The sequence below is a fragment of the Pipra filicauda genome, unplaced genomic scaffold (assembly GCF_003945595.2).
Source record: "Pipra filicauda isolate LSUMZ 115617 unplaced genomic scaffold, ASM394559v2 scaffold120_size2142806_pilon, whole genome shotgun sequence".
NCBI classification, from domain to species: Eukaryota; Metazoa; Chordata; class Aves; order Passeriformes; family Pipridae; genus Pipra; species Pipra filicauda.
In genome coordinates this window covers 1,997,369-2,020,601 of record NW_024103663.1, presented here as the reverse complement: position 1 = coordinate 2,020,601, position 23,233 = coordinate 1,997,369, and the positions used below count along the sequence as shown (strand labels likewise).

The following is a 23,233-nucleotide window of genomic DNA, read 5'->3' as shown; positions in this document are numbered from 1 at the left end:
TCCTCACTGATGAATACAAATGAAGACCCTGGATAAAGTGTGATGCTCTGAAGGATAAACTCTACTGCACATGAATTTATAAAGCAGTTGTTGGAGGTTGTGGTGCAAATAATAAGAGCAGCACAGAAAATACAAAGATCCCAAACTCATTCACCCCCAACCTGCAGGACCAGCATGTTGTGACAGCTTATCTTTAGGAACTCTGTAAAATAGGGACTTCAGCTTTCAAAGTACTCAGGGCCCACCTACTTGTCTGTAAAATGACTTGAAACAGCAGCTCACTGAATACTGTATTTTGAGAGGAGAGATGTCTTCCAGGGGGAATATTTGGTATTAATTTTTATTAGCAAACAAACAGGGTGCAGGTGGAAAGAAAGGCTATGCAGTGGCAGGGCCTTGACAAGGGATGTGCTCAGTTTCTCTTTCTCAGTCTTCCTGCAAGGCCAGAGCAGAACCCCCTCTTTGTGACAGCTCTTCCTGATCTCATAAGGTTGCCGAGAAGAGAAATATATTTAAAGAGCATGAGGAATTCAATAATGGGATATAAATACTTTAGAATACAGATGGTAGTTGATGATAGATGGCTGATGTCAGTCCAGTTACAGCAGTGCACAGGGGCCATATTTCATATTTCTCCTCTCTATCAATTGTGATGAATCATAAAACCTTTGGAGATTGAGCCTCTAAATCAGATTCCTTGAGGCAGCCATGCTGTAGAAGATTCCTAAACTTGTGAGGTTCTCTTAGCCCCTGGCCAACAGAAGGGTGAAGTCTGAGGATTAAAAGCTGTGGCCATGCTGAGTTCCTGCTTGTTTGCTTCCAAGTGAAATCCAGGTAGTCTCCAGAATTAAAGAGATCCTGGTTTATCCTGGGGACAAATGCAATAATTGGCAACAATGTCTTAGAAACAGTTGTGTGTTTACAGCAGTTTTCTGGTAACTGGTGGATGTATTTATTTTAAAGCACTTTCTAGCCTTGCCTAGGGAAGAAAGGCCTCCCTCATGAACTGAATGGCACTGCTCATTTATGCAAAATTACTCATGGATATTAATTTTTGAAATATTTCAAGCCCAGGCCCTGCAGTGAGTTCTGCCTGTGAGCACAAGCCTGTGGGTGTGATTCAGAACCAAGGCATGAACTGGGTGTGACAGGCAGAGCTGTGTCTGGACAAGCACGAGCTGCCCAGGTGCCAAGTGCTCTGGGTGAAGCAGAAATGCCGTGGGAGGTCTGGGCTGTCTGGGCAGAGCCCTGGGAGCTCCACACAGGCGGGTTTGCAGCACAGCCAGCAATCCAAGGGCATCTGGTTGTGCCAGAGGAGGGTCAGGTTGGACATCAGGAGGAATTTCTTCATGGAAGGGGTCTCCAGGCATTGGGAGGGGCTGCCCAGGGAGGTGGTGGAGTCCCCAGCCCTGGAGGTGTCCGAGGAGCAACTCAGTGCTCTGGGCTGGGTGACAAGGTGGGGATTGGTCACAGGCTGGACTCGATGGTCCTGGAGGTCTTTTCCAACCTGAATAATTCTGTGATTCTGCAAGTCGTTCACCACTGAATTAATGAGGGACAATTAATTCTCATTGCTTATTGTCAATAACAAATGCAGCGAGCTCTGCCCTGAAGTGTGGTTATTAATGCTGAATATTCAGGCCATGAATACAGATAATTACCCAGGCCCCTCAAAGAGCCCAGAGATGCAAGGGAGCATTCTTTGATCCTGGGGTCTGTGGGAGCAAACAGCACTGCAGTGGGGCTGAAAAGATGTGAGCAGTGAACAGTCTGCAGGCACTTTCTCCACACACACACCCCAGAGCTGTCAGCTGGGTGCTGCAACACTGCATTTCACTTCACTCCGGGCTGTGTTTTGACAAGCAACCCCTTACAGATCAAAGATATATTAAAAAAAATCAGAAACTTTTATTTAGTTGTTACATAATTAGTAAAAATTTAAGATATTTCAACTGTGAAATATCTTCAACTGTGAAGATATTTCAACACTGAAATGGTTCACCCATAGTGTGCCACTGACTTCAATAACAGTAAATCAGAGGACTGGGGAAAAAGAAAGTGTTTTGCCTTTGCTGCCATAATTTCACCAAATTACCTTTTTGTAGGGCTGCAAGATGGAAAAAATATGATGAGAGGGCAGAGCTGATTACATTTATCCTTAACCTTTTGTTAAACATTAGTAACTTCTTAACAGATCTCATTATTTTTAAGGATCAGCTCCTTAGCATGCCTTCCCTTTCAACCCGGCACTGTCTCTTTTGAAGTCAGATGTTACAATAAAGATTGCAGGCAGTATCCTATTTCAAAGCCGCGGTGTCCTCGAGAACAGGTATTTCTTCCAGGCAAAGAGGGGCATGCAAATGAAGGCAGGAAGGGGCTGGCTGCCTTTCCACTGCGTTGCAGACAACAAACAAGCTGCGTGTTCCAGCAACGAAAAAAAAATTAAAAATCCATGGATAAAAACTGTATGAAATGCGATGGTGCTTTTCATACGTAAGGTCATCAATGTGCAATCCAATAATGAGAAATTTGGGCACTGCTGTTGATAGGATCCAGCCAGGCTCTGGGAGTGGAGGGGCTCAAGTGACACAGGAACCCACACCCTTGCAAAGAAAGCGTTAAGTTCACCTTGGTTCAGGTTGCTCACAGAGCTCTGGTGTGAGAAATATTCTTTATTATAAAATCCCAGCTTTTCTGCTGCAGAAAAAGATGAAAACACACCGACTGCAAACGCTGCAAGCGCCGTGTTCCCGTTAGAGATGCTGCACGAGGAGCTCGAGTAAATTAACTCCTCCGCTGAACACGGCTTTTATGCAGACACGAGAAAAAAATAACCCAAAATTCCTGCTCCTTAATTACCTCCCCTGCATTTTCTCGTGAGGACTTCAATGTCTATACACACACACACACACGCACGACAAGAACGAACAGATCAGCTGGGTTATTTAATAGCTCGAGAAAGGCGCTGGGTTTGGTGTTTGATTTTTTTATTTTTTTTTTTGGCCGCTTAATTGAGGCAGCCACAGGATTTCGGGCCGGTTGTCCAGGCGCCAGCATCCCTCGGTCGGAGCAGTTCCATCCTGCCCTGCCTGGCCGGGGACCAGGCGCGGAGGGCTCGGGGCTGTTTGGGCTGGGGCGGTGTCTGAGGCGAACTCACAGAACATCCCGGCTCGGAAGGGACCCACAAGGGTCGAATCCGACCGAGGGCTCCCCCAAAACGCCACGGAGCGCCCTGAATTCCGCGCATTTTTGCCCCTCCGCGCCAGGGCAGGACCCTGCCGGGGCCGTTCGCGCCCGCGGTAACGCCCCGTGAGGGGCAACTCGAGGCGGCGGCGGGTTTTAACCCCCCTCCGGGGCTCCCCCCGGGCCTCTCGCCGCCCAAACCGCCGCTCCCGGCGGCCGTTCCGGGCACCGGCCCAGGGGCCGTTCCGGGGCCGCCTCCCCGCGCCCCGCCCGCTCCCCCCGCGCTCGGGCCCGGCCGGTGCCCGCGGGCGGTACCGGGCGGTGCCCGCGGCTCTCGCGAGAGCGGGGCGGGGCGGCCCCGGGGCGGGCGGCAGCGACGAGGAGGCGGCTCCGGAGCCCGCGGTGCCGCCCGCCTGTCACAGCGCCCGGGCCCCGAGCGCCGCCAGCACCCGGTGAGGGCCCGGGGGCCGCGGGCAGCGCCCCCGGCGAGGGGAGGGAAGGGGGGGCCGGGGGGACGGGAACCCGGCCGCCGCGCGGGGCTGCTCCCCGGCACCGGGCGAGGCCGGGCAGCGCCGTTCGGAAGGGGTGGGTGTGCGGCGGGACCGCGGTGCAGCCCCGCGGGGAGGCGGCGGGGCGGGCGCTGGCCGGCGGGGAGGGGCGCCCCGGGGGCAGCGCCGGGCGTTGTGGCGGCTCCCCCTGCCCCGGCCCGGGGTGCGGAGGAGCCGCAGGGCCGCGCCGGGCCGGGCTGGGCGGGTCCCGCCGGCCGCGCTGGGCCGGTGGCGGGCGGGGGGCGGCGGCTCCATCTCCTCCTGGCCCTCCGCTCCCCAGGTCCATGGCCCCCGAGCGCTCCATCACCCCACGGGGCTCCCTCTCCCCCTACCAGTCTCACTCTCTCCCCACCAGGGTCCATTTCCCCCCTGTTGGTCTCCATCCCCCCCAGCTGGGTTCTGTTCTGCCACCGGGTTTCCGTCCCTCTCAGCTGGGCTCCATCTCCCCCCAGCCGGGCTACATGTACCCCACCGAGCTCCATCTCCCCCCGGCTGGCTCCATCCCCCCCAAACGGATCTCCATCTCCCCCCCCGCCCTTCCAGCACCCCCGCTCCCCGCGCCTGGCTTCACCCTCCTTAACTGGGCTCCATCTCCCCCGCTGGTGCTCCATCCCCCCCAGCCGGGTCTCCGTGCCCCCCGTCCGTCCCCCCGTGTCCCGCCGCTCCGTGCCCGTCCGTGCCCCCCGCGGAGCCGCCCGGCGGCCGGGGCGGGCCGGGCCGTGTTGAATCAGGCGATGCGGAGCGCAGGCTGTGTCTGGGTGTGCGTGCGGAGGTGGTGAAAGTGTGGCGGGGGAGCGCGCTGGGTGTTTACTCCGGGGCTGGGCCGCTCGCAGGCAGCAGCAGCAGCAGCACAGCGGGGAGGAGGAGGAGGAGGAAGAAGCGGCAGCAGCGATGGCGCGGCTGGTGGCGGTGTGCCGGGACGGCGAGGAGGAATTCCCCTTCGAGAAGAGGCAGATCCCGCTGTACATCGATGACACGCTCACGGTGAGTGCTCCCCCCCGGGGGCCGCCCCGCGTGTTGCAATGCCCGGGCCGGGCCTTCCCCCCCCGGCCGGGCCGCGCTGGCTCCTCGTTCATCTCGGCGTTTAAACTGCGCTGCCTGTGGCAACTTTGGCTTTATTTTTTTTTTTTTTTTTATCTGATCCGCGGCTCCCGAGGCGGGCAGGCCGCGGAAGAACGAGGGACTCGCTGCCGCGCTGGGGCCTGGGCACAACTTGTGTTGGAGCCACCGGCGTGTGTCGAGCCCAGAGGTGGAGCAAAGCCATTTTCCAGCCGAGGAGGAAGGGAGCCATGTTAACGTTAAAGCCCAGCTTAAAACCCTGTCGTTACCCCGCTCCTGAACAGGCGAGAAAAGGCTAAAGGTGGTTGTGAAACCTTTGCCTTAAAGTCGGGCTTATTTAGCGTGCAGCAACGTGCTGCTGTGTCTGCAGGATCTGAGGGAGTTTCCCATTTCTGAATTGAAAAACGTGGTGGTTTTTTTTTGCTTTTTCTAGAATATTCAGTGGAAAAATCAGCTAAGTGCAGCTTAGAGGCTTTCTGGTCCTCCTTCTCCTGGGTTTAGAGGAAGGCTCAGAAATTGCATCGTGGGGAAACACATGGCAAAGTGAAAAAAAATTCTCTGGCTAGCCAGTTGATGTTTGTTTTAATTTTTAAGGCATGAAAATAGCGGGTAGAAAATAATAGTGCACTTAGATAGTGTAATTTGGTATCTTGATTATTTGTATTTGATTTCTCTTGCTGTCAGTGTGACAGTACCTGCTGTTACTTTAAATGGTATAAAATGTGGGTGCTTTAAATTCCTGATCTCATGTTTAGTATGGAGGAATCCCTGAGGTTTATATCAGCTAACTTGGGCAACTCTGTAATATAATTTCTACTGGAAGGTGTCCTTGCTCGTTGCAGGGGGTTGAAACTGGATGATCTTTAAGGTCCTTTCAACCCAAACCATTCAGGGATTCTTCCATCTTCCAGAACAAAATAATTGAGTATCTTCAGACAGTCCCTTACCCTCCATCCCACTGTTAAAAATTATCTATCTTGACCTCATCTGGTTTTGCTGCATCTGAAGAAAGGATCTTTGCTGTATTTTAGTTTGGATCATTTGAAGGGTGGCATATTATTAATTTACCAAACATCATCACTGTTTATGTCATCTCTGTTAACTGTGCTTATACATGAGGCAAAGTTTCCCCCACAGTTGTCCAGAACAGTATCTATCTGTCCTAAAGGGATTTATGACCTGGAAAACCCAGCACTGTGCAGGAATAGTGTAAGTTTGTGGTTTTGGGTGTCTGGGTCACGCCTTTTAAGTTATTTTGCCCATTCATTCCCCATGGAGTTTTAAGCTCTTGGATTTCTCTCTCTCTCTATTTTATTTTCCTTGGACTCCCTGGTAAAAATTACCCACTAGCTTGTGTCATGTAGACTTGCCATGCTCTTGTTACCTTTGTTGTGTGTAATAGGTTGAGAAAGAGAGAACATTCAGCTGTACCAGGCACAGACAGATGTCTTCAGCAGGCCTAAAATTCCATTTGTGGTTTGGTCCTGGAATTTTAACGCCAGGCCCAAACTCTGTGTAATTGCACTGTGTTGTTACTGTCCTACTGCTTTTTACACTGTCCTTGTGATTGAAAGGCTCCTCCAGCTGTAAATCAGTTTTGTATCCATCTGGAGGAGAGGCATTTATGCAAGTGCAAGTCATCCTTACCATGAAGAAATCTTATCTTGGGTCCATTTTTTTTCCCATCCCATTATTATTGTTACAAAGTGCTTGGATTTCTAGGTGGTTTCTGGAGGCTTTTGTTAAATAAATCTGCAGAAGCAAGTGAATGAACTCTCAGCTTCCTTGTCTGCCATCTATAATTTATTTTTAAAATCCTTAATGAGAACAAGACGTGGAGCTGTCTTTGAAACAGAATTTTGCATCTGCAGCACTATCTGTAGAAAAATAGTGGTTCTTGGTAGTAACTGGCTTCTGTTGACTTCATTTAAATCACAAATGTTACAAGTAGAGGGACTAACTGTCTGTTAGTCACCTGGAAGATTTAATCTTAGCTTTAAATCTAGAATCAGTGGCTGTAAATTAGGAGTGAATGGCCAGAGTGCTCTAAGCTTTGTAGTAGCACAGCAGGCAGTTGAGGTGCAGTGAGATACTCAATGGGTTGTGCACCACCACCACACTGCTCAGCTCCTTCTGGCTCAGCTAGAAATGAAAGGAGGTTTGAATATTGAACCCTTTTCATTTCTTAAGCAGCTTTTATGATTTCTAGGAGGCATTCCATTTGATGTGGTATTATGGGATTTTTTTTTTCCTTCCAGTTCAGGGTGTGATGGTGGTTGATGTTTAACCACTTAATAAAATCTCAGCAGACACATGAATTAATTTAGCCTTTGATTCTTTCGCTCTGTTGTACGAAATACCTGAGGGTGTTGTCTGATAGTGGGAGATGAAGGTGAGGGGGGGAAAATAGGCAGATTTATCTCTTGCCTCTCTGTTATTAGCAGATAGAGCTTTTACTTTTGCTTGTAGCTCATGCCCCACAGAAACACCAAATTAACAGGGTAGGAAACCTGTAATTCTGCAGCAGAAACTGGTGCTGCTGCTTCGTGTGGATGGATCAGGGGCAAGGGAGGCTGGAAGGGAAATGCATGAGAGGTTGGAGTTGGCATTGGCTGCCCTGCACAAAGATGAGGCAGCTGTGCTGATGCTCAGATTCTGGCACAGGGGAGATCAAAATCCTGCCTCGCTTTCTGCCCCCAGAGAATCGGAGTTTATTTTGGAGCAGAGCTGAGAGCCTGTGAGAGTGTGTGAGTTCTCTGGAGAGAGGGGTGGCACTTAGGCAGCCAGCAGGGACTTCTGCCTTAACTGGGCAGCTGAGGGAAGGTGGAGGGAGGAAAAGGGATGAATCAGGCAATTTGGGTTGATATGGATCAGTATTAGTTATTCACCCAAGTTCAAAGTTGTCGTTTTGTCTTTGGGATTTTAAAGTGAACTTTCACTGTTCATATTGACAAATTCTCTTTATTTTCAGCTTGGACAAGAACATAACTAAGCCAGGCTTTACATGTTTCTCTAGTTGCTTTCATTTTACTCCATGGGTGCACAGTTGGGTTTTCACCTGAGAATTATTTTACTGATTTCTGCCCCTCCCCAGGGCAGGGGATTTCTGCCCCTCCCCCTCTTTGTTTCTCAGTAATTTGATAAGAAATATTATTAATTACTTGCAAGTAATCACATTGTTCTGTAGGCTTAACATTTTACTCTGAGCCTCTTGAGAGTTGCAGCTGCAATCACACAAAACAAACTATGCCTTGGAGTACCTTGTTGGGTTAATATGGTTTTAAATTAGCCTTTGGAGGAGTCGACTCTGTCATTAAATTATTGTGGCTGTTTCTTCATAGCTTTATAAATTCACTTTGGCTGTTGGATGCATTTGGATCTCAATGTGTTGGAGTATGTTATTTTTAAAAACTGAAACAGGGTCTCAAACCATGTAGATAATAATATAAATTCTGATGGTCCATTTAGCAACTTTTGCTTTGTCTCTGACAGCTATTTAAGAGTTGCCATTTATGAACTACCTCTAGAACATTGTATTAATGAAATATTTATTACTTTGCTGGGACATTTACTATCTTAAACAGTTACTTTTATCCTTTCCCAAGCTCCAATAATCATGTGAAAAGTGTGAGCATTTAAGATAATTTTTGTCTTATTTCTCCCAAGAAAGTAAAACAACTGATGTTCTGTGTTTGGCTTTTTTTTTTTTTTTATGAAAGCTCTTTTTGAAATTTTTTTTCCTCTCTTTTTACAGATGGTGATGGAGTTTCCTGATAATGTGCTGAACCTCGATGGACACCAGAATAACAGTGCACAATTAAAACAGTTCATTCAGGTAAGTACCTGCTCCTGTTTTTTACTTTCCTTGGGTTTGTGCTTTTGCTTCTCAAGAGGTTGTGACTCCTGGAGTGACTTAAGACACGTCAGCACCTGTGAGCAATCCCATGTTGGTACCAAAGTGCACTGGGCTCCTTTGTTCCCTGGATTTCACAGCATTTATTACAGGTTGTCCTGTCAGGAGGCAATTGCTGCACGTCTGGTTAGGACTGAAAACTTACCATGGAAACTACACTTTCTAAATACATTTTTGATTCTTATTTTCCTAACTGGTTTTGAACTGCTTTTTCAAGTGGAAGTGGGCATTGCTTAAGGTTGAGTTCCTGTGATTGGTGCCGTGCCAGGGTAGAATTCACGTGCCAGTTTATACTTTATATGTAGTTGAGTAGTGAGAGATGGTTTTGTGGTACCCCTGGAGCTTTAATAATAGAAATAAAAGTGCAGCCCTGGCACACCTGTAGCAGCTGCAGGGCTGTGCCCTTGGTGTCCAGAGGAGCAGCCCCGTTGCTGCTCTGCAGTTGCACGTCCTCTCTCGTGGTTTGCCAGCATGTGCTGCATGTCAGACAGAGCTGTGTTGTGAAAATAGCTCACTCCTGCTTTGCTGTGACTGGTGCCATTAATTACAGGAAAGAGGATTATTGCACAGTGATATTGCTTGTCAGATGATTTGATGGGCCTGCCTCCAGGAGCACAAACCTTAAATGTTACCTGGTGATAGCTCTATTTTCATAATGTGTTACATAAAAGGAGCTGAAAATATTTTCTCTTTTCAGCTGATGTATTGACACGTTCCATGGGTTTGCTGAGTTCTCTCATGTTGTGGGGCCTTTTCTTTCTTTCCCCAGAAGCTGTGACAAGGCATTTCTGCACTGGGAGTGTTTTGAGTGGTGTGATGTGACAATAATACAGAAAATACTGTCGTGGCAGAACGTTCCCAGTGCGGATCCAGCTGTGCTTTGTGCAACCAGGGCAAAGTGACCCTCAGTCAATAAATACACTGACAGGATTCTGCTCTGACAGATGATGTTGGGAAGTGCCAGTGGTGCTGACAGCCCAGGTGTAAATGTGTGTGTTGGAGTGTGAGGAAGGGACTGTCTCTTCTGCAGAGCTGTGCTAGTGGCAGTTCAGTGTTGATGGAACAGCAGTGAGAAGGACTAGAAGGGTATGTGCTTTTTTATGTGTGCCTGGATGTGTTTGACAGGGGGACCAGGAGACACATCTACAATTGTTTATTGATGTCAGCAATATTAGAAGGTGTTGTCTTTAATGTTCTATGAATAGCACACATGGAGTGTTCACTACTGAAGTAGAATGTTTCACCCTGAGCAGTAATGTGTGCTTTCCTTGGTTTCAGCTGTTGGAATTGGAATGGGAACTGGCATTTGGTCTTCCAGGAAAAATATTGTTAAATTGTCTTGGTCTGAGCAGAACAAGATTGTTGTAAATGAGATTTCCATAAATGCCAGCGAATTCATGAATTCCCTTTCTATGTGCCAAAGATGAGTGTGAGAGCAGAAGATGAAAACTCGTGAAACCCTTTCCTAAAACATCTGTGCTGAGGTGGAGGAGAAGGGTTTCGCGATCGGAGCGGGGACAGGCGACGTTTATCCCGAAGCAGCACTGGCTGGTCGGAGCGGGAGGAGGAGGAAACAAGAGGAGGAAAATACTCTGTGCCTGTTTTTGTTTTAACGCTGGCACGTGTGGCTGTGTTGCAGAGACACAGCATGCTGAAGCAGCAGGACCTGAACATTGCCATGATGGTGACGTCGCGGGAGGTCCTGAGCGCCCTTTCCCAGCTGGTGCCGTGCGTGGGCTGCCGGCGCAGCGTGGAGAGGCTCTTCTCCCAGCTCGTGGAATCTGGGAATCCAGCGCTGGAGCCCCTCACAGTGGGGCCAAAGGGGGTGCTCTCTGTGACTCGCAGCTGTATGACTGATGCAAAGAAGCTTTATACACTCTTCTATGTGCATGGGTGAGCGTCTTGGGGCTGCCCGGGGGAAAGGAAGGCTGCTGTCTGTGCATTTGTCTGTGCTGCCTTCCTGGGGACACTAAATTGTCACATCTTGCATCTTAGAGTACATCCTTGTCATAGAATCATAGAATCAGCTGGGTTGGAAGGGACCTCTGAGATCATCAAGTCCAACCCTTGATCCACTACTGCTGTGGTTGCTAGACCATGGCACTAAGTGCCACATCCAGTCTTGTCTTAAAAACCTCCTTGTCTTTTATATCCATGTTAAACTAGTTATTGCCTAAACTGGGAAAAAGCAAAACCCAAAACTTAATCTGATTTTCATATCACCAGTTGCAATGCCATGATTGCAGTTAAAAGATACCAATATTTAAATATTGGCATCTATAAATATAAATATATTCGGCCATTAATCTGACACAGGCACTGTGGGGTTTTCGTGGTGTCTGGAAGAAGAGTGACTGTTTGCCTCGCTACTTGGCGTGGAAAAAATAAAAGAAAACAAATTAATTAATACCTGCCCACCAAAACTTTCTGTTCTTGGGTAGAAAGGTAACCCTGAGAAAGTGAAACCTTCTGGGTTTGGTGAGCATAATAAAAAGCCCCAGTGCCATTAGTTTCTCAGATGTCAGCAGAGCAAACAGTGAGTGCTCAACACACTGTGCCTTGGCCTTCCAGTTGGCTTCAGGTCCTTCTTCTTGCTCCAGTGAGCAGGAAAAGTAGGAGAGGTTAGTGCAGAGCTGAGGAGATGGAGATCTGGAGAGCGAGGTAGTGTAAGAACAAGTGCTTTCCAGAATCCTAAGCTGGTTACATTTCTTTTTCCAAAGGTCCAAACTGAACGACATGATTGATGCAATTCCCAAAAGTAAGAAGAACAAGAGATGTCAGCTACACTCCCTGGACACACACAAACCAAAACCTTTGGGGTAAGTTCCGATTCAGTCTCAAATATTTTAAGAACCGAAGTATTGATGATAATTTATTTTTAAGCATTGAGATCAGTTCTTACACGATGATCTGTTTGCCAGAGTTAGCTGGATTATAGCAGACCCAAATGGGGGAGAGGAAGAGAAGCACCAGGAGTTTTGGGCATGCTCAGGGCACGGGTGGCTTCTGCACTGTGATGGAAAGACAAACTGGTTCTTATGCTCTAGACCAAAAGGATTGATCAGCAGATTTTCTCACATGGAGGTGAACGAGTACATGCTAAACAAATATACATCATTTTACTTGGGATTATTAAAAATGCCTTGCACAACTGTTAATCAAGGGCTTTATTGTGGTCGGGTGCAGGGTTAAAACTGGGACTCAATAAAATGTGTTTTCTCAAAATGTGACGGCATGTTTTGGACACACCACTGAAAAATATGCATATATGCCAACTGGTTAACCAGAAAAACACTCCCTGTAAATCTGTTGTGGATTTTGGAAGTGGTGTTTTTTGTTGGGTTTGGGTTTTTTTGTTGTTGGTTTTTTTTTTAATATGATGACCAATAAATTGGGCTCTTGTGCTTGGCTGGAGTGTCTGGACCTTTTTTAGTCAGTTGTGTTCTGCTCCTGGTTGAGTGTACAACCTGTGAAAGTTGGTTTCCAGTTACAGGACATGTATTTTTCTATGCAGATTTGAGTCTCTTTGGGTTCAGTTAAATCCCCTGGGATACCAGGGATATGGAATTTGACACTCAATTTTTGCTTGTGCTCCCTCAGCACAGTGGTAACTAATAATTATCTCCTATTATATTTTGGTTACAGGCCTTTCATATAATTAGTTTAAAGCTTGTGTTACACAGGATCATGAAAGTATAGGGGTATACTTTTTTTTTTTAAATAAAGCAAATTCGTAGCATTATGAGAGTGGGTTTTGTTTTTTTTTCCTTATCTTTAATAAGTTTAATCTTTTCTATGTGAGAACACACGCTGTGGAACCCGCAGTTGGCATTTTGGGCACAGCAGAACAGTTCTCCAACTGAATGAATAGAGAGGAGAGCGCTGCCTTTATTTCCACAATTCATGCTGGAATAAATCCCCTTAGTGTTTTGGATGCAGATTAATAGGGAATATGTGGAAGAGCAGTATTTTATTATAGTGCAAGGAAAACTTTGGCTTTCTCAGGTAACGTGGCTCGTGGGCCATCAGGGTGGTTTGCTACAGAAACATGACTTGCACTCCCTTGCTCAGTCAAACCCCTTTGTGCTGGGCAGAAGTGCCCAGGGTGTATCAGCACTGATATTTCTCCAAACAAATCTTCCTGCAGTGGCACAAACCCACTCCAGCTGTGCCGTGGAGGCATCCAAGGGAATTGTCTCACGGAACAAACCTTATTTATCAACGTAGAGCTACTGCTCTGCTTCTGTGCAAGAAACTCCTTCAGATGAGTTGCATCTGTTGGGCATTTCATGCACACAAAAAGGGCTTTGAGTTGTAATTGTGTGTTTAATTAGAGGGGTTATGTAACCAGCTAATTCCACTCGAGGGTTGCTTGACGTGCTCAGTTTCAGTGTCCCTGGGTCATGGCTGCTCGGTGCCATTTGGGGCTCAGGAGCATTTTAAACTCTCAGAAATGCAGGCCCTGTGCTCTGGCAAACGAGATCATGGCATATATAAGTACTCCAGTTAGGAAATAGAGGTGCTTCCTCCCATTTTCCTGCTGTGTTGTATCCATCCATGAGCTCACACAGAAGTGATGAAGTGTCGAGTGTAGACAAGCCTCTGAGTACACATGACATGTGATTTAATGTTTATTCTTTACTCTATAATTTACTTTTAGCTTATCCAATAACTATGTCATTTTAGTATTTTTCTGGCAAATTTTTTACATTTAATATAGAGTGTTTTATGGTTTTTTTTATGGTAGTGGACGTGTGGAATTTGGGGTTTTTGTTTTGCTTTTTTCTTTTATTATTTTAGTGAATTATCTTATGAAATTTAATCTTAAAACTTATGTATGTTTAAAGTAATATTCTGAAACATTGCTACTGGTTTTCAGCTGTAACTTGAAAAAGTCGTGATGAGTCTGGATTGTAAACGTGGACAGCAAAATTTGCATCTCATGTCTGACCCAGACTTTCTTAGAAGTTAAGGCTTAACCTGTAGAGAATTCAAAGTAAATTAAGGAACACAGCAGCATTTTCATAGGATTTGCTTAGGAAAAATAACTAGTTCATAATATATATATGTTATAGGTCTGAAAAATGTTTGGTAATACTATGTGACAGTGAAGGGAGCAGTAACAGACTCAGTACAAAGAAATTAAAAGCAGTTAAAAGTAGAGAAGACAGGAGAAGGAGGAAGGAGAGCAAGTGTAGCATCATTTTCTGCTATGGACCTTCCCAGGGAGCAGTCAGGTAAACCAAAGAGGCTTTGCTTTGCTTCTTTCCTAACCCCCCCCAGGATAATGTGCAGCCTTTTGTCTCCTCTGATTGTTTTGCAGGGGCTGTTGGATGGATGTGTGGGAGCTCATGTCCCAGGAATGCAGGGATGAAGTAGTTTTAATCGACTCTAGTTGTCTTCTAGAAACGTTAGAAACCTACCTACGAAAACACAGGTATGTGAAAGGAACAGAGGGTTCCTTTTCAGCAAGACACCTGCAGTTTAAAAAATGCAATGTGTGTGTGATAAGTGTGTTCACACAGCGTTTAAATTTGTGGAGGATTCTTATGCCAGCCTTTTAAAACTGAAGATCTCAGCTTGGTGGTGACAGAGGAACCCTGCAAGGTTGCATTGGGGCAGTGGATGAGACAAAGATGGTGAAATGTTCTTTGTGTTTTACCTGTTGCTCCAGGTTATGGTGGGGGAAATGTGGAGACCTCGGGTGAAGTCATAGCTGCTTGTCTTCATTATTTTGGTTAGGATTAATTTACAATTTAATGTGTTAAAACTGTGTATATTCATTCACTCTTTCACAAGTAGCCCACTCCAGGATTATGCTCTTAGGCTTTCAGGGAGTTATGTGCCTGTTCAGCAGCAGATTTTAGGCTTGGTGTTGCCTGTAAATCACTGTTCTAAACCAGTTGTTTATGACTTGCAGTGCTGGTGCTGTTAAGTCTCTCTTGCAGGGCAGAAATAAGCCACTAAATTATAGTTGCATGTGTGCAGTAGCTGCTGTGCTGATTAAAAAGTTTTCGTTTCCAGCAGTCTCAAGGTTCTGATATGAACTGTGGGGGCACAGATGGGTGTGGGGGTGGCGGTGCTGTGGAAATAACACTTTGGAAACAAAATAACTTTAATCTCCTGTGACATTAAACAGGGCTTTGGCAGCGTTCCTGCTGCTAACCTGCAATAATATTGCTGTTTTCTTTGCTTTCACCACCGAAACTAGGCAGGTACCGTAGTTCTGTCACACAGCAAAGTGTGTTTGACTTGGTGTTGTCAAGCTGGACACACTAGCAAAGGGAAAAACACCATCCAGGGCTGGCATGGAGAGCCAGTTTTTCAAGCTGAAATGTGAGCAGCTTGTCTGACTTGCATTTTTAGAGTAATGCAGCAAGAGGTTTTGTAGCTTCTTGAAGGTTACTCCTCTTATAACATAGAATGAGCTTAATTTGGTTGTATTTTAATTATAACAGACTTTGTAACTGTGCTCTTCTCACACATGAGCTGTCACATGTTTAAAATGAATGTGTGGTGTTATAAATAAACCTTGTTTGGCTATCAGCACAGTAATCTAATAATTCAAAATATGCTTAAAGGTGTTTGTAGTGGAAACAAACACTGCTCTTGTACAGCAGGGGCAACAGAGGAAACTTATTTCTTATCACTTGAGTACACTTTAAATAATTGCTGTAAGGTAACTTGGAGTGTGTTCCTTGAGAGGGATTTTGTTCTGACTTGTGCTAAGGATTCAGCTTGTTCACTGTTAGATTTCTGATCTTTGAATGAAGGTGCAATTGCATATCCACATCCATGTAGGAACTTCTTGATTTTAACAATTAGCTTACCTTTTGCTTTGGAGCATGAAAGTTTTGATCCCCAGACTTTTATGTATGGTAGGTGGGATAATTCATACAGGCAATTTATTACAGAATCCCAGAATGTGCTGAGCTGGGGGGACCCACCAGGATCATCCAGTCCAACCCTCAGCCCTGCACAGGCCCATCCCCAAGGGTCACCCCCTGTGCCCCAGAGGATCAGCCAAACCCTCCCTGAGCTCTGGCAGCCTTGGGGCTGTGCCCACTGCCCTGGGGAGCCTGGGCAGTGCCCAACCAGCCTCTGGGGGAAGAACCTTTCCCTGAGATCCAACCTGAGCCTGCCCTGACACAGCTCCAGCCCTTCCCTGGGTGCTGTCCCTGGTCCCCCCAGAGCAGAGCTCAGTGCCTGCCCCTCCTCTGCCCCTCTGGAGGAACTTCTAACTGCAGTTACAGCCAAAATCTTGTTACTTTCCCTTTTGAAGTGACACAAAGCTCCCGTGCCCCTGTTGGAGCGGGGTCAGACGGTGGGTCGGGCCCGACGCCCCGCTGGGACGGGAGCTCAGCTGTGCCGTGCTTCCCCCAGGTTCTGCACTGACTGCAAGAACAAGGTGCTGCGTGCCTACAACATCCTGATCGGGGAGCTGGACTGCAGCAAGGAGAAGGGTTACTGTGCTGCCCTGTACGAGGGGCTGCGCTGCTGCCCCCACGAGCGCCACATCCACGTGTGCTGCGAGACCGACTTCATCGCCCACCTCCTGGGGAGGGCCGAGCCCGAGTTCGCAGGAGGGTATGAGTATGTAATTGGCTAGAGTGGGCTATCTAGCGCTTTGCTTCTTTATTTTATCCTTCAGTGTCTTTTGTCAAAGTGGTTTTTTGTGCCTCCTCGCTGTGTGATGAACCCGTGACCGTGAATATTGGGAGACTCTGGAGGTGGCGCTTCGGAGTAGCCGAGGTTTCATCTGTGCTTTTGACTTTCAGAGTGCATTTAAAGAAAGAAATTGCCCAGTGTCTCCGGGTTCATTGTTCACTGCTTGTCCATTGGGGTGTTCAAATATGCGAAATAGAAAGACAACCTTGGTTGACAGTTCTGCCAAATGCCAAGTGTTCAGGTTAATTTTGCTGCCATTTTTGTATTACAGTACTTTCTGAACCTGTTTTAGCATCTTAAAATCTCCCAGTGAAAAGTACAGTTCTGAGCTCAATATCATAGAATGGTTTGGGTTGGAAGGGATATTAGAGATCCTTAAAAGAGACCTTCCTGGTTCCAACCCCAGTACCTTTAAAGCTCAGTCACAACTGTTTAATTAAGTGGGTCAATCCTTTTATAATGATTTTCCCTCAGTAGATGATAGATTGAACAGATTGAGAGATAATGGATTGACAATGAGCAGATTAATACAGAAATGTTTTTGCTTTGTACGGTAAGTAACGTATAAAACTTCTTTGTGTGTTTATCCAACTTCAGTTGGATGGTGAAGTATTTGCTGCAAACTCAATGCATATTTTAGGAAACAAAACAATGCATTAAAACTGGCATTAAAACTGCTGCTCTCTCCTGGTAAGGGCAGGGACTGATGGGGTGACTCCTGAAGTCCGAGGTGGGAAGGCACCGAGCTGTTCACCAGCACAGTGAGCCCGTCAGGAGCTCAGTGGTGGCTTTGACCTGGTCCTTTCTATTTTGCATCCGCATGTGGCACAGCAGAGCCAGGGCGAGAGGCTGCTCGTGCCAACAGAACCTGCAGCTGCACCCAAACCAACACGGCAGCCACTGCTTTGATCCCTGGCTTGGCTTCCAGCTGCTTTAACAACGCTGTGCTTTGGTTGAACTCCTGTGCAGGCGCAGGGAGAGGCACGCCAAGACAATAGACATCGCCCAGGAGGAGGTGCTGACCTGCCTGGGCATCCACCTCTACGAGAGGTTGCACCGGATCTGGCAGAAGCTGCGGGCCGAGGAGCAGACGTGGCAGATGCTCTTCTACCTGGGGGTGGATGCTCTGCGCAAAAGCTTCGAGGTAAATCGACTTTTATCTGACTGTATCTAGCTCCATCTTCACTACAGTTCTTTTTTTCTGCTTTCTCCACATGTTAGTGCTTCAGGGGTGTTGCAGTGACTCCCTCGTTGAGTTGTGTGACATCCCTGCACAGCACAGCTGTGTTCTGACGTGAAATCTGCTGGAATGGAAAAGATTGAGCCTTGCTTTTACTTTCAAGCTGCATGTTGTAGTACACTGAGCCTTCTGTGTTTTTAATTCACAGTTATTTCTGTGTTCTTCTACGTGATGGCATTTAAAGTAGGTCAGGTTGCAGCAGTTTTTATTTGGTTTATGAATAAAACTGGAGGATGTGCCTTTGAATTACAGACATGATTGTTAACTCCTGCATTCCATGTGTTCCAAATGCACTCTGTGGCATCTCGAGGTTCAGACAGAACCCCACGTGGTTCCTTTAACATATACCAGTAGTTCATGTTAGTCAATAGTTGGTATGACAGATCTTTTTTTTACCTTTATCTTTTTTACCTTTATCTTCCCTTCATAATGACTGTTCTTTCTCAAAACTTCTAAAACGTCAGAGAAGGAGGAAGAAAATCAGTTTGGGAACGGTCACAGTGGAACCCTAAACTAGTTCTTGGAGTTTTTTTACAAGTAATTTGTTTTTTAAATACCAAAAATGATATGGAAGTTGCCTTGGACAGGGAATGCTTCAGCATTTGTGTCAGGTTTTGCCTTGGTGGGGTTTTAAACTAGTAAAGTATGGAGCTGAAAATCCATTGACATTGTAAAACTCAGGGAATTTTACTGGTATGCAAGGATGGCTGTGAATTTGAAATACAGAACTTATGTGGGGCTCTTTTCTAAGCTGGGTAGGAATGATGGGGGCTCATTTTGGCTAAAGGAATTTCCAGAGTGATTTGGGGAAAAAAACCCTCCAAAATAAAACCACGCCCTTTGAATTTATTTTTATCTCTGTAAGAGCATCAATCCAGAATAGTTGACTGGTTTAATTATATTCTGTTAACTCTTTACCTAGATGTGGCATTATGATATTTGTTCTAAATTTAGTATTAAGGAACTTAATTAGATACTTGCTATATTTTGAGATACACCTACACTTCAGGTTGGACTGCCTAGGAAATGAGTAGGTTTTTTCCTGCTTACCCTGGATGAAGAGCTGCAGGAATCCTGTACCAGTAGTTCTGATGTGGCTTTTTTGTGCTGCTGTGTTAAATAATCAGAGTATCTACCACGTAAACAGATCCCAAAATGCATAAAATTCAGCAGCTTTTCACTGAAAATTGTGAATCTGGGCCATAAGTGAAACACAGAGCTCCTCCATACAAATATCTTCAGCAGTCTGAACAGAGGGAATAAATCTGGATGGGCATTTTTCTTCTGTAGTCAGGAGTTGTGTTGCTGGGACTTTATGACTGGCTGCTTTCCTCCTCCTTTTTTATAAATGCGAAAGCTTGAATTGTGATAACTGCTATAAATAGATCTAACCTCTTGCAAACAGATGGCTGTGGAAAAAGTGCAAGGTATTAGTCGATTGGAACAGCTCTGTGAAGAATTTTCGGAAGAAGAAAGAGTGAGAGAGCTGAAACAAGAGAAGAAACGCCAAAAACGGAAGAACAGACGGAAAAATAAGTGTGTGTGTGAGATCCCTGCTCCTCTGCAGGCAACAGAAGAGAAGGAAATCAATCAGGCAAAGGTAAACGGGGCTTCCAGGTGCTTCATTCATCAGATCTCTGTTCATGGTAGGATTCTTGAGAGGCTTTTACTGTATTTTTGGGAACTAGTTTTGGTTACTGGTGGAATTTAAAACTTTTTCAGATTAGTGCAGCCTTTGTAAAGTAGTTACCTGGAACTCCTCAGCTTTTGGGGGCTCAGGGTTTCTTTTTTTAAATCCTAAATCTGGGGTTTAGCTTATGCCAGAGTATTTTTCAACTATAACTCCTTCGAGATCACTTAATACAGGAAATCAAATGCTACTTGTAGACAATTCCCATTGAATTTTTGGAGAGGAGGAAGCTTTAATTGACTAAGTGCAATTATTCAGGATATGTTGACTGAACTTAGTTGACTGTAGGTCAGATTACTGTAGGAAGGTTGGTTGGAATTTGTTTAGTTGTCCTGTGTTTGTGAAGAATTCGAAGCAATGCTGTTATCAGTCAGTGCCAGCTGGTTTTTGTTGTGGAAGGAGTGTCCTTTGCAAAGCTGCTTTCAGTGCCTGCAAGTGTGTTTTGTTTGTGTTTTAAGGAGAACTCCAACTTCACAGAAAGCAGTTGCAAAGCCTGTGGTAGCACTGAAGAAGCCAACAACTGTGTAGAAGTAATTGTTACTAATGAAAGCACCTCTTGCACTTGTCCTAGTAGTGGTACCCTATTAGGTTCACCTAAAATCAAGAAAGGTACGTTCACTGTTATTATTTTTCATTTTAAAAAACGTTTGCTTTTTAGGGGTAAACAGGGCTCAGCTATTTTTAAAAACAATTGGGTTTTTGGAGAGATGCTCCAGTGGAAGGTTCCCTTGGTCTATAGGAAGCTGTCCCTGCCCATGGCAGGAGGGTGGAACGAGACGATTTTTAAGGTCCCTTCCAGCCTGAACCAGTCTGGGATTCTATGAATTCCTTTTTGTAGAGGCATAACTGAAGAACATGCAGCAGTTCCTGTGGATGACAGTGATTTTTTGGCTTTGCCTCAGGTTTATCTCCACACTGTACTGGCAGTGACTGTGGCTATTCATCGAGCATGGAGGGCAGTGAAACGGGGTCTCGGGAGGGGTCAGATGTGGCCTGCACCGAAGGCATCTGCAACCACGATGAAAATGGTAGGTTTGGGAAGAAGATAATAAAGCTTTAGTGTCCCCAAAACTGCAGTAGCTTAGAATTAACATCTCCTTTTGCAGGAGACGATCCCTGTGTCCATCGCTGCGACGACAAGGAGGAGGATGGGGACAGCTGTGTGGAATGCTGGGCTAACGCGGAAGAGAACAACACAAAAGGCAAAAACAAAAAGAAGAAAAAGAAAAGCAAAGCTTTGAAGTGTGAGAATGACCATGTAAGGACCATGGCTCTGCCAGATGCTTCTCTAAATGCTTACGTTTGAAAGTAGTTACGGGAGGATTTTAAGTCCCGTTTGTGCTTAATGCTGAAAACGGGGTAACAGGGATCTCCTGTTCCCTCTCCATCCAAGTTTTGGAATTGAGGTCCTTCCTGGAATAGGTTGTGGTGGAAAGAATCTCTACTATATTCCTAAGCATGTGCACTTTTGCTCACTCTCAGTGAATTAACATCCCTGCCCTTCCCAGGCACACATTTAAAAATACCTATCCTTGCTCTCCTTTGAACTCTCCCCTTTTTCCCCTCTGCTTCCACCTGAAACTCGAATGTTCCGTATCAAATGCCACGGGGTAGTTCATTCCAGGCTTGTTTTCCATTTCAGATTCAGAAACTTGGAAGCTGTCTGGCAGATCCAGGTACCAGAGAGACCTCAGGGAATCTCACGCACACAGAGTTCCATCGCGACAAGACCAAAGACACACACGCTGAGAGCTGCTGTAGCGCAGACAAAAGCGGCCAGCAGTTGCCTTGGTTTGAGCATATGAAAAATGTGTCACAGTTTGCAGAACCTACAGAAATGTCACTCGTTCCTGATACTGGAAAAGGTGCCAAAAGCTTAGTGGAACTCCTTGTAAGTAACGGCTCCCTTGGAATTGGAGGTTGTAGCATCCTGCTTTAAGGCTGCGGAGGGTGGGGCTTAGAACTCAAATCCCACTGAGGGACTGTTGGACTCCCAGTGTTTAGTTTGTTTGCCTGGTGCACGTTCTCTGGGAAGTTTATGGCTGAAATGCTTTGCAGGGGAGGAGAAATTGTCCCTGGAATGCAGTGGCAGAAGTGTTCATTGTCAAGGGTTGCATTATTCCATAACATGAAGTGGGCATTATTGCTGCCCTCAGGCCTCAAATGTTACTTCCCACTGCAGGCTCCTTGGACAGCTTTCTTCTATCTCCCTTTCCTTTCCATCTCCTTCCCCTTATTTAGATCCTTTCCTCTTTCTCCCCCCCCTTTTTCCTCTTTCTTTCCTTCCCTTTTCCTCTCGCCCCTGCTTTTTTTCCCCTCTTCCCCCTCCTTTTTTTTTTTTTTTTCCCCTCTTTCTTTCCCCTCCTTTTCCCCCAAAAACCTCAAACGAAAATCATCCTCTTCCCACGTGGAAATGTGAATGATTTCATGACTTTGTGGCTGCCTCTCACCCCAGGAAGCAGCAGAGCCCTGGGTGTGAGTTGGGACTCGGGCTGTGTGTGTGCCCCCAGATGTGCTGCAGCTCTGAAATCCCTGTTCCCCTTCGCAGGACGAGTCCGAGTGCACTTCTGACGAGGAGCTGTTCATCTCCCAGGACGAGATCCAGTCCTTCATGGCAAACAACAAGTCTTTCTACAGCAACCGGGAGCAGTACCGGCAGCACCTGAAGGAGAAGTTCAACAAGTACTGTCGCCTCAACGACCACAAGGGGCCCGTCTGCAACAGCTGGCTGGCAACAGCTGGAGCCAACTGAGCCCGGTGCCCTCTCTGTCTGTCACTGAAACTCGAGATGACTACTGCGCCTTCTCCTTCCAGACTTAATTTAGTGACTTAACGGCAAAATTTTATCTTAAATTAATGTGATTCTTTTTTTCTTGGTTTTTTTTTTTTTCTTTTTGTTTTTTTTTTCCTCTGGGGGAGGCTGGTGGAGGTGATTTCCTTAATTTTGTTCTTTCTCCAGGCTTGTATCTTTAGTTGAGTAGCTGTGCAAGCCTCTCTTCTAATTTAAGCCATCTCTTTTCATTCAATGTTTCTCTTCCTGTGAGACTTACAAAGAAGCAAACTAGTGGCAAAGTAATGTTGTACCTATAATTCTGTACAGAATGACAAGGAGCTGAATATAAGATTTTACAAAGTAGACATCCATTTGCAAAATGTTTTGGATGTAATATGTTAAAGCGCAATGTGCAAAATTTAAATAAAGAATATTTATTAATATGCATAGTAAAAGTGGGTGTCTATATTTGTACTCTGAGCACTCCTTCCCAGCAGGATGAATTCCTGCTGGTCACACAGGTGGATGGCTGTGTGGAGGGGGGGGTGTAAGGTGAGGAAACCTGGCCTGGGAAAGGACAGATCCTTGCAAAAAGCAGTGTGCCAGGCTCTGTGCTTTTTGAACAAAGAGAATCACCAACTCCCCCACCCTTTCTTCTTTCATAAATATCTGTACGTCAGACTTTTCACAGGTTTGGGGTTTTTTTTTTGTTTCTATTAATCTGTTTCTTCGCAAGTCTCTGGGAATTACTTGGGCATCCCTGACCCTTGTGAGGGGGTTGACAGCACCTTCCCAGAGCTGCTCTGCCCTCTGATCCCTCCACACCCGCTTTCTCCCTCCCCAGTCCCACACGCAGCTGGGGGTTGTTTGCAGGGTCTCTGCTCGGTTATCCATCCCTGCACCCGCAGGGCTGATTGGATAGAACAGCCCAGGTTTTTTTGGGGATGCAGGGCGCTGGAACGCGAAGCCCTTTGAGCTCCCTCCCACCCCAAACCCTTCCCCGGTAGCTCTCATCTCCCGGGGGGAGGCAAAGCCCAACCCAAACATTCCAGCCGGGCACGACGCACCCCCACGCTGGGGCTGAGCCCCCGCAAACTCAGCGCACGCACCGTGATGGGCGTGTCCTCGCGGTGGGCGTGTCCCCGCGATGGGCGTGTCC

General features: G+C 46.5%; 1 protein-coding gene across 5 annotated transcripts; it reads left to right on the top strand.

Annotated features, from left to right (window-relative positions):
• The first annotated feature begins 3,501 nt into the window (after positions 1–3,501).
• On the top strand, positions 3,502–22,529 carry GGNBP2 (gametogenetin binding protein 2). 5 transcript variants are annotated; one of them, XM_039387382.1, is made up of 15 exons: positions 3,502–3,635; positions 4,565–4,715; positions 8,545–8,625; positions 10,343–10,596; positions 11,424–11,522; positions 13,779–13,940; positions 14,027–14,140; positions 16,087–16,296; positions 17,341–17,515; positions 19,017–19,211; positions 19,760–19,910; positions 20,204–20,329; positions 20,408–20,559; positions 20,944–21,192; positions 21,850–22,529. In XM_039387382.1, the coding sequence occupies exons 2-15, from the start codon at positions 4,623–4,625 to the stop codon at positions 22,051–22,053; spliced, it is 2,265 nt and encodes a 754-aa protein (XP_039243316.1). In that variant the 5' UTR covers positions 3,502–3,635; positions 4,565–4,622; the 3' UTR covers positions 22,054–22,529. The 5 variants fall into 5 exon arrangements, with proteins under 5 accessions (XP_039243316.1, XP_039243337.1, XP_039243333.1 ...); XM_039387403.1 differs by having other exon boundaries at positions 4,571–4,715; positions 21,850–22,521; XM_039387388.1 differs by having other exon boundaries at positions 3,503–3,635; positions 16,087–16,290; positions 21,850–22,521.
• Positions 22,530–23,233: the final 704 nt, after the last annotated feature.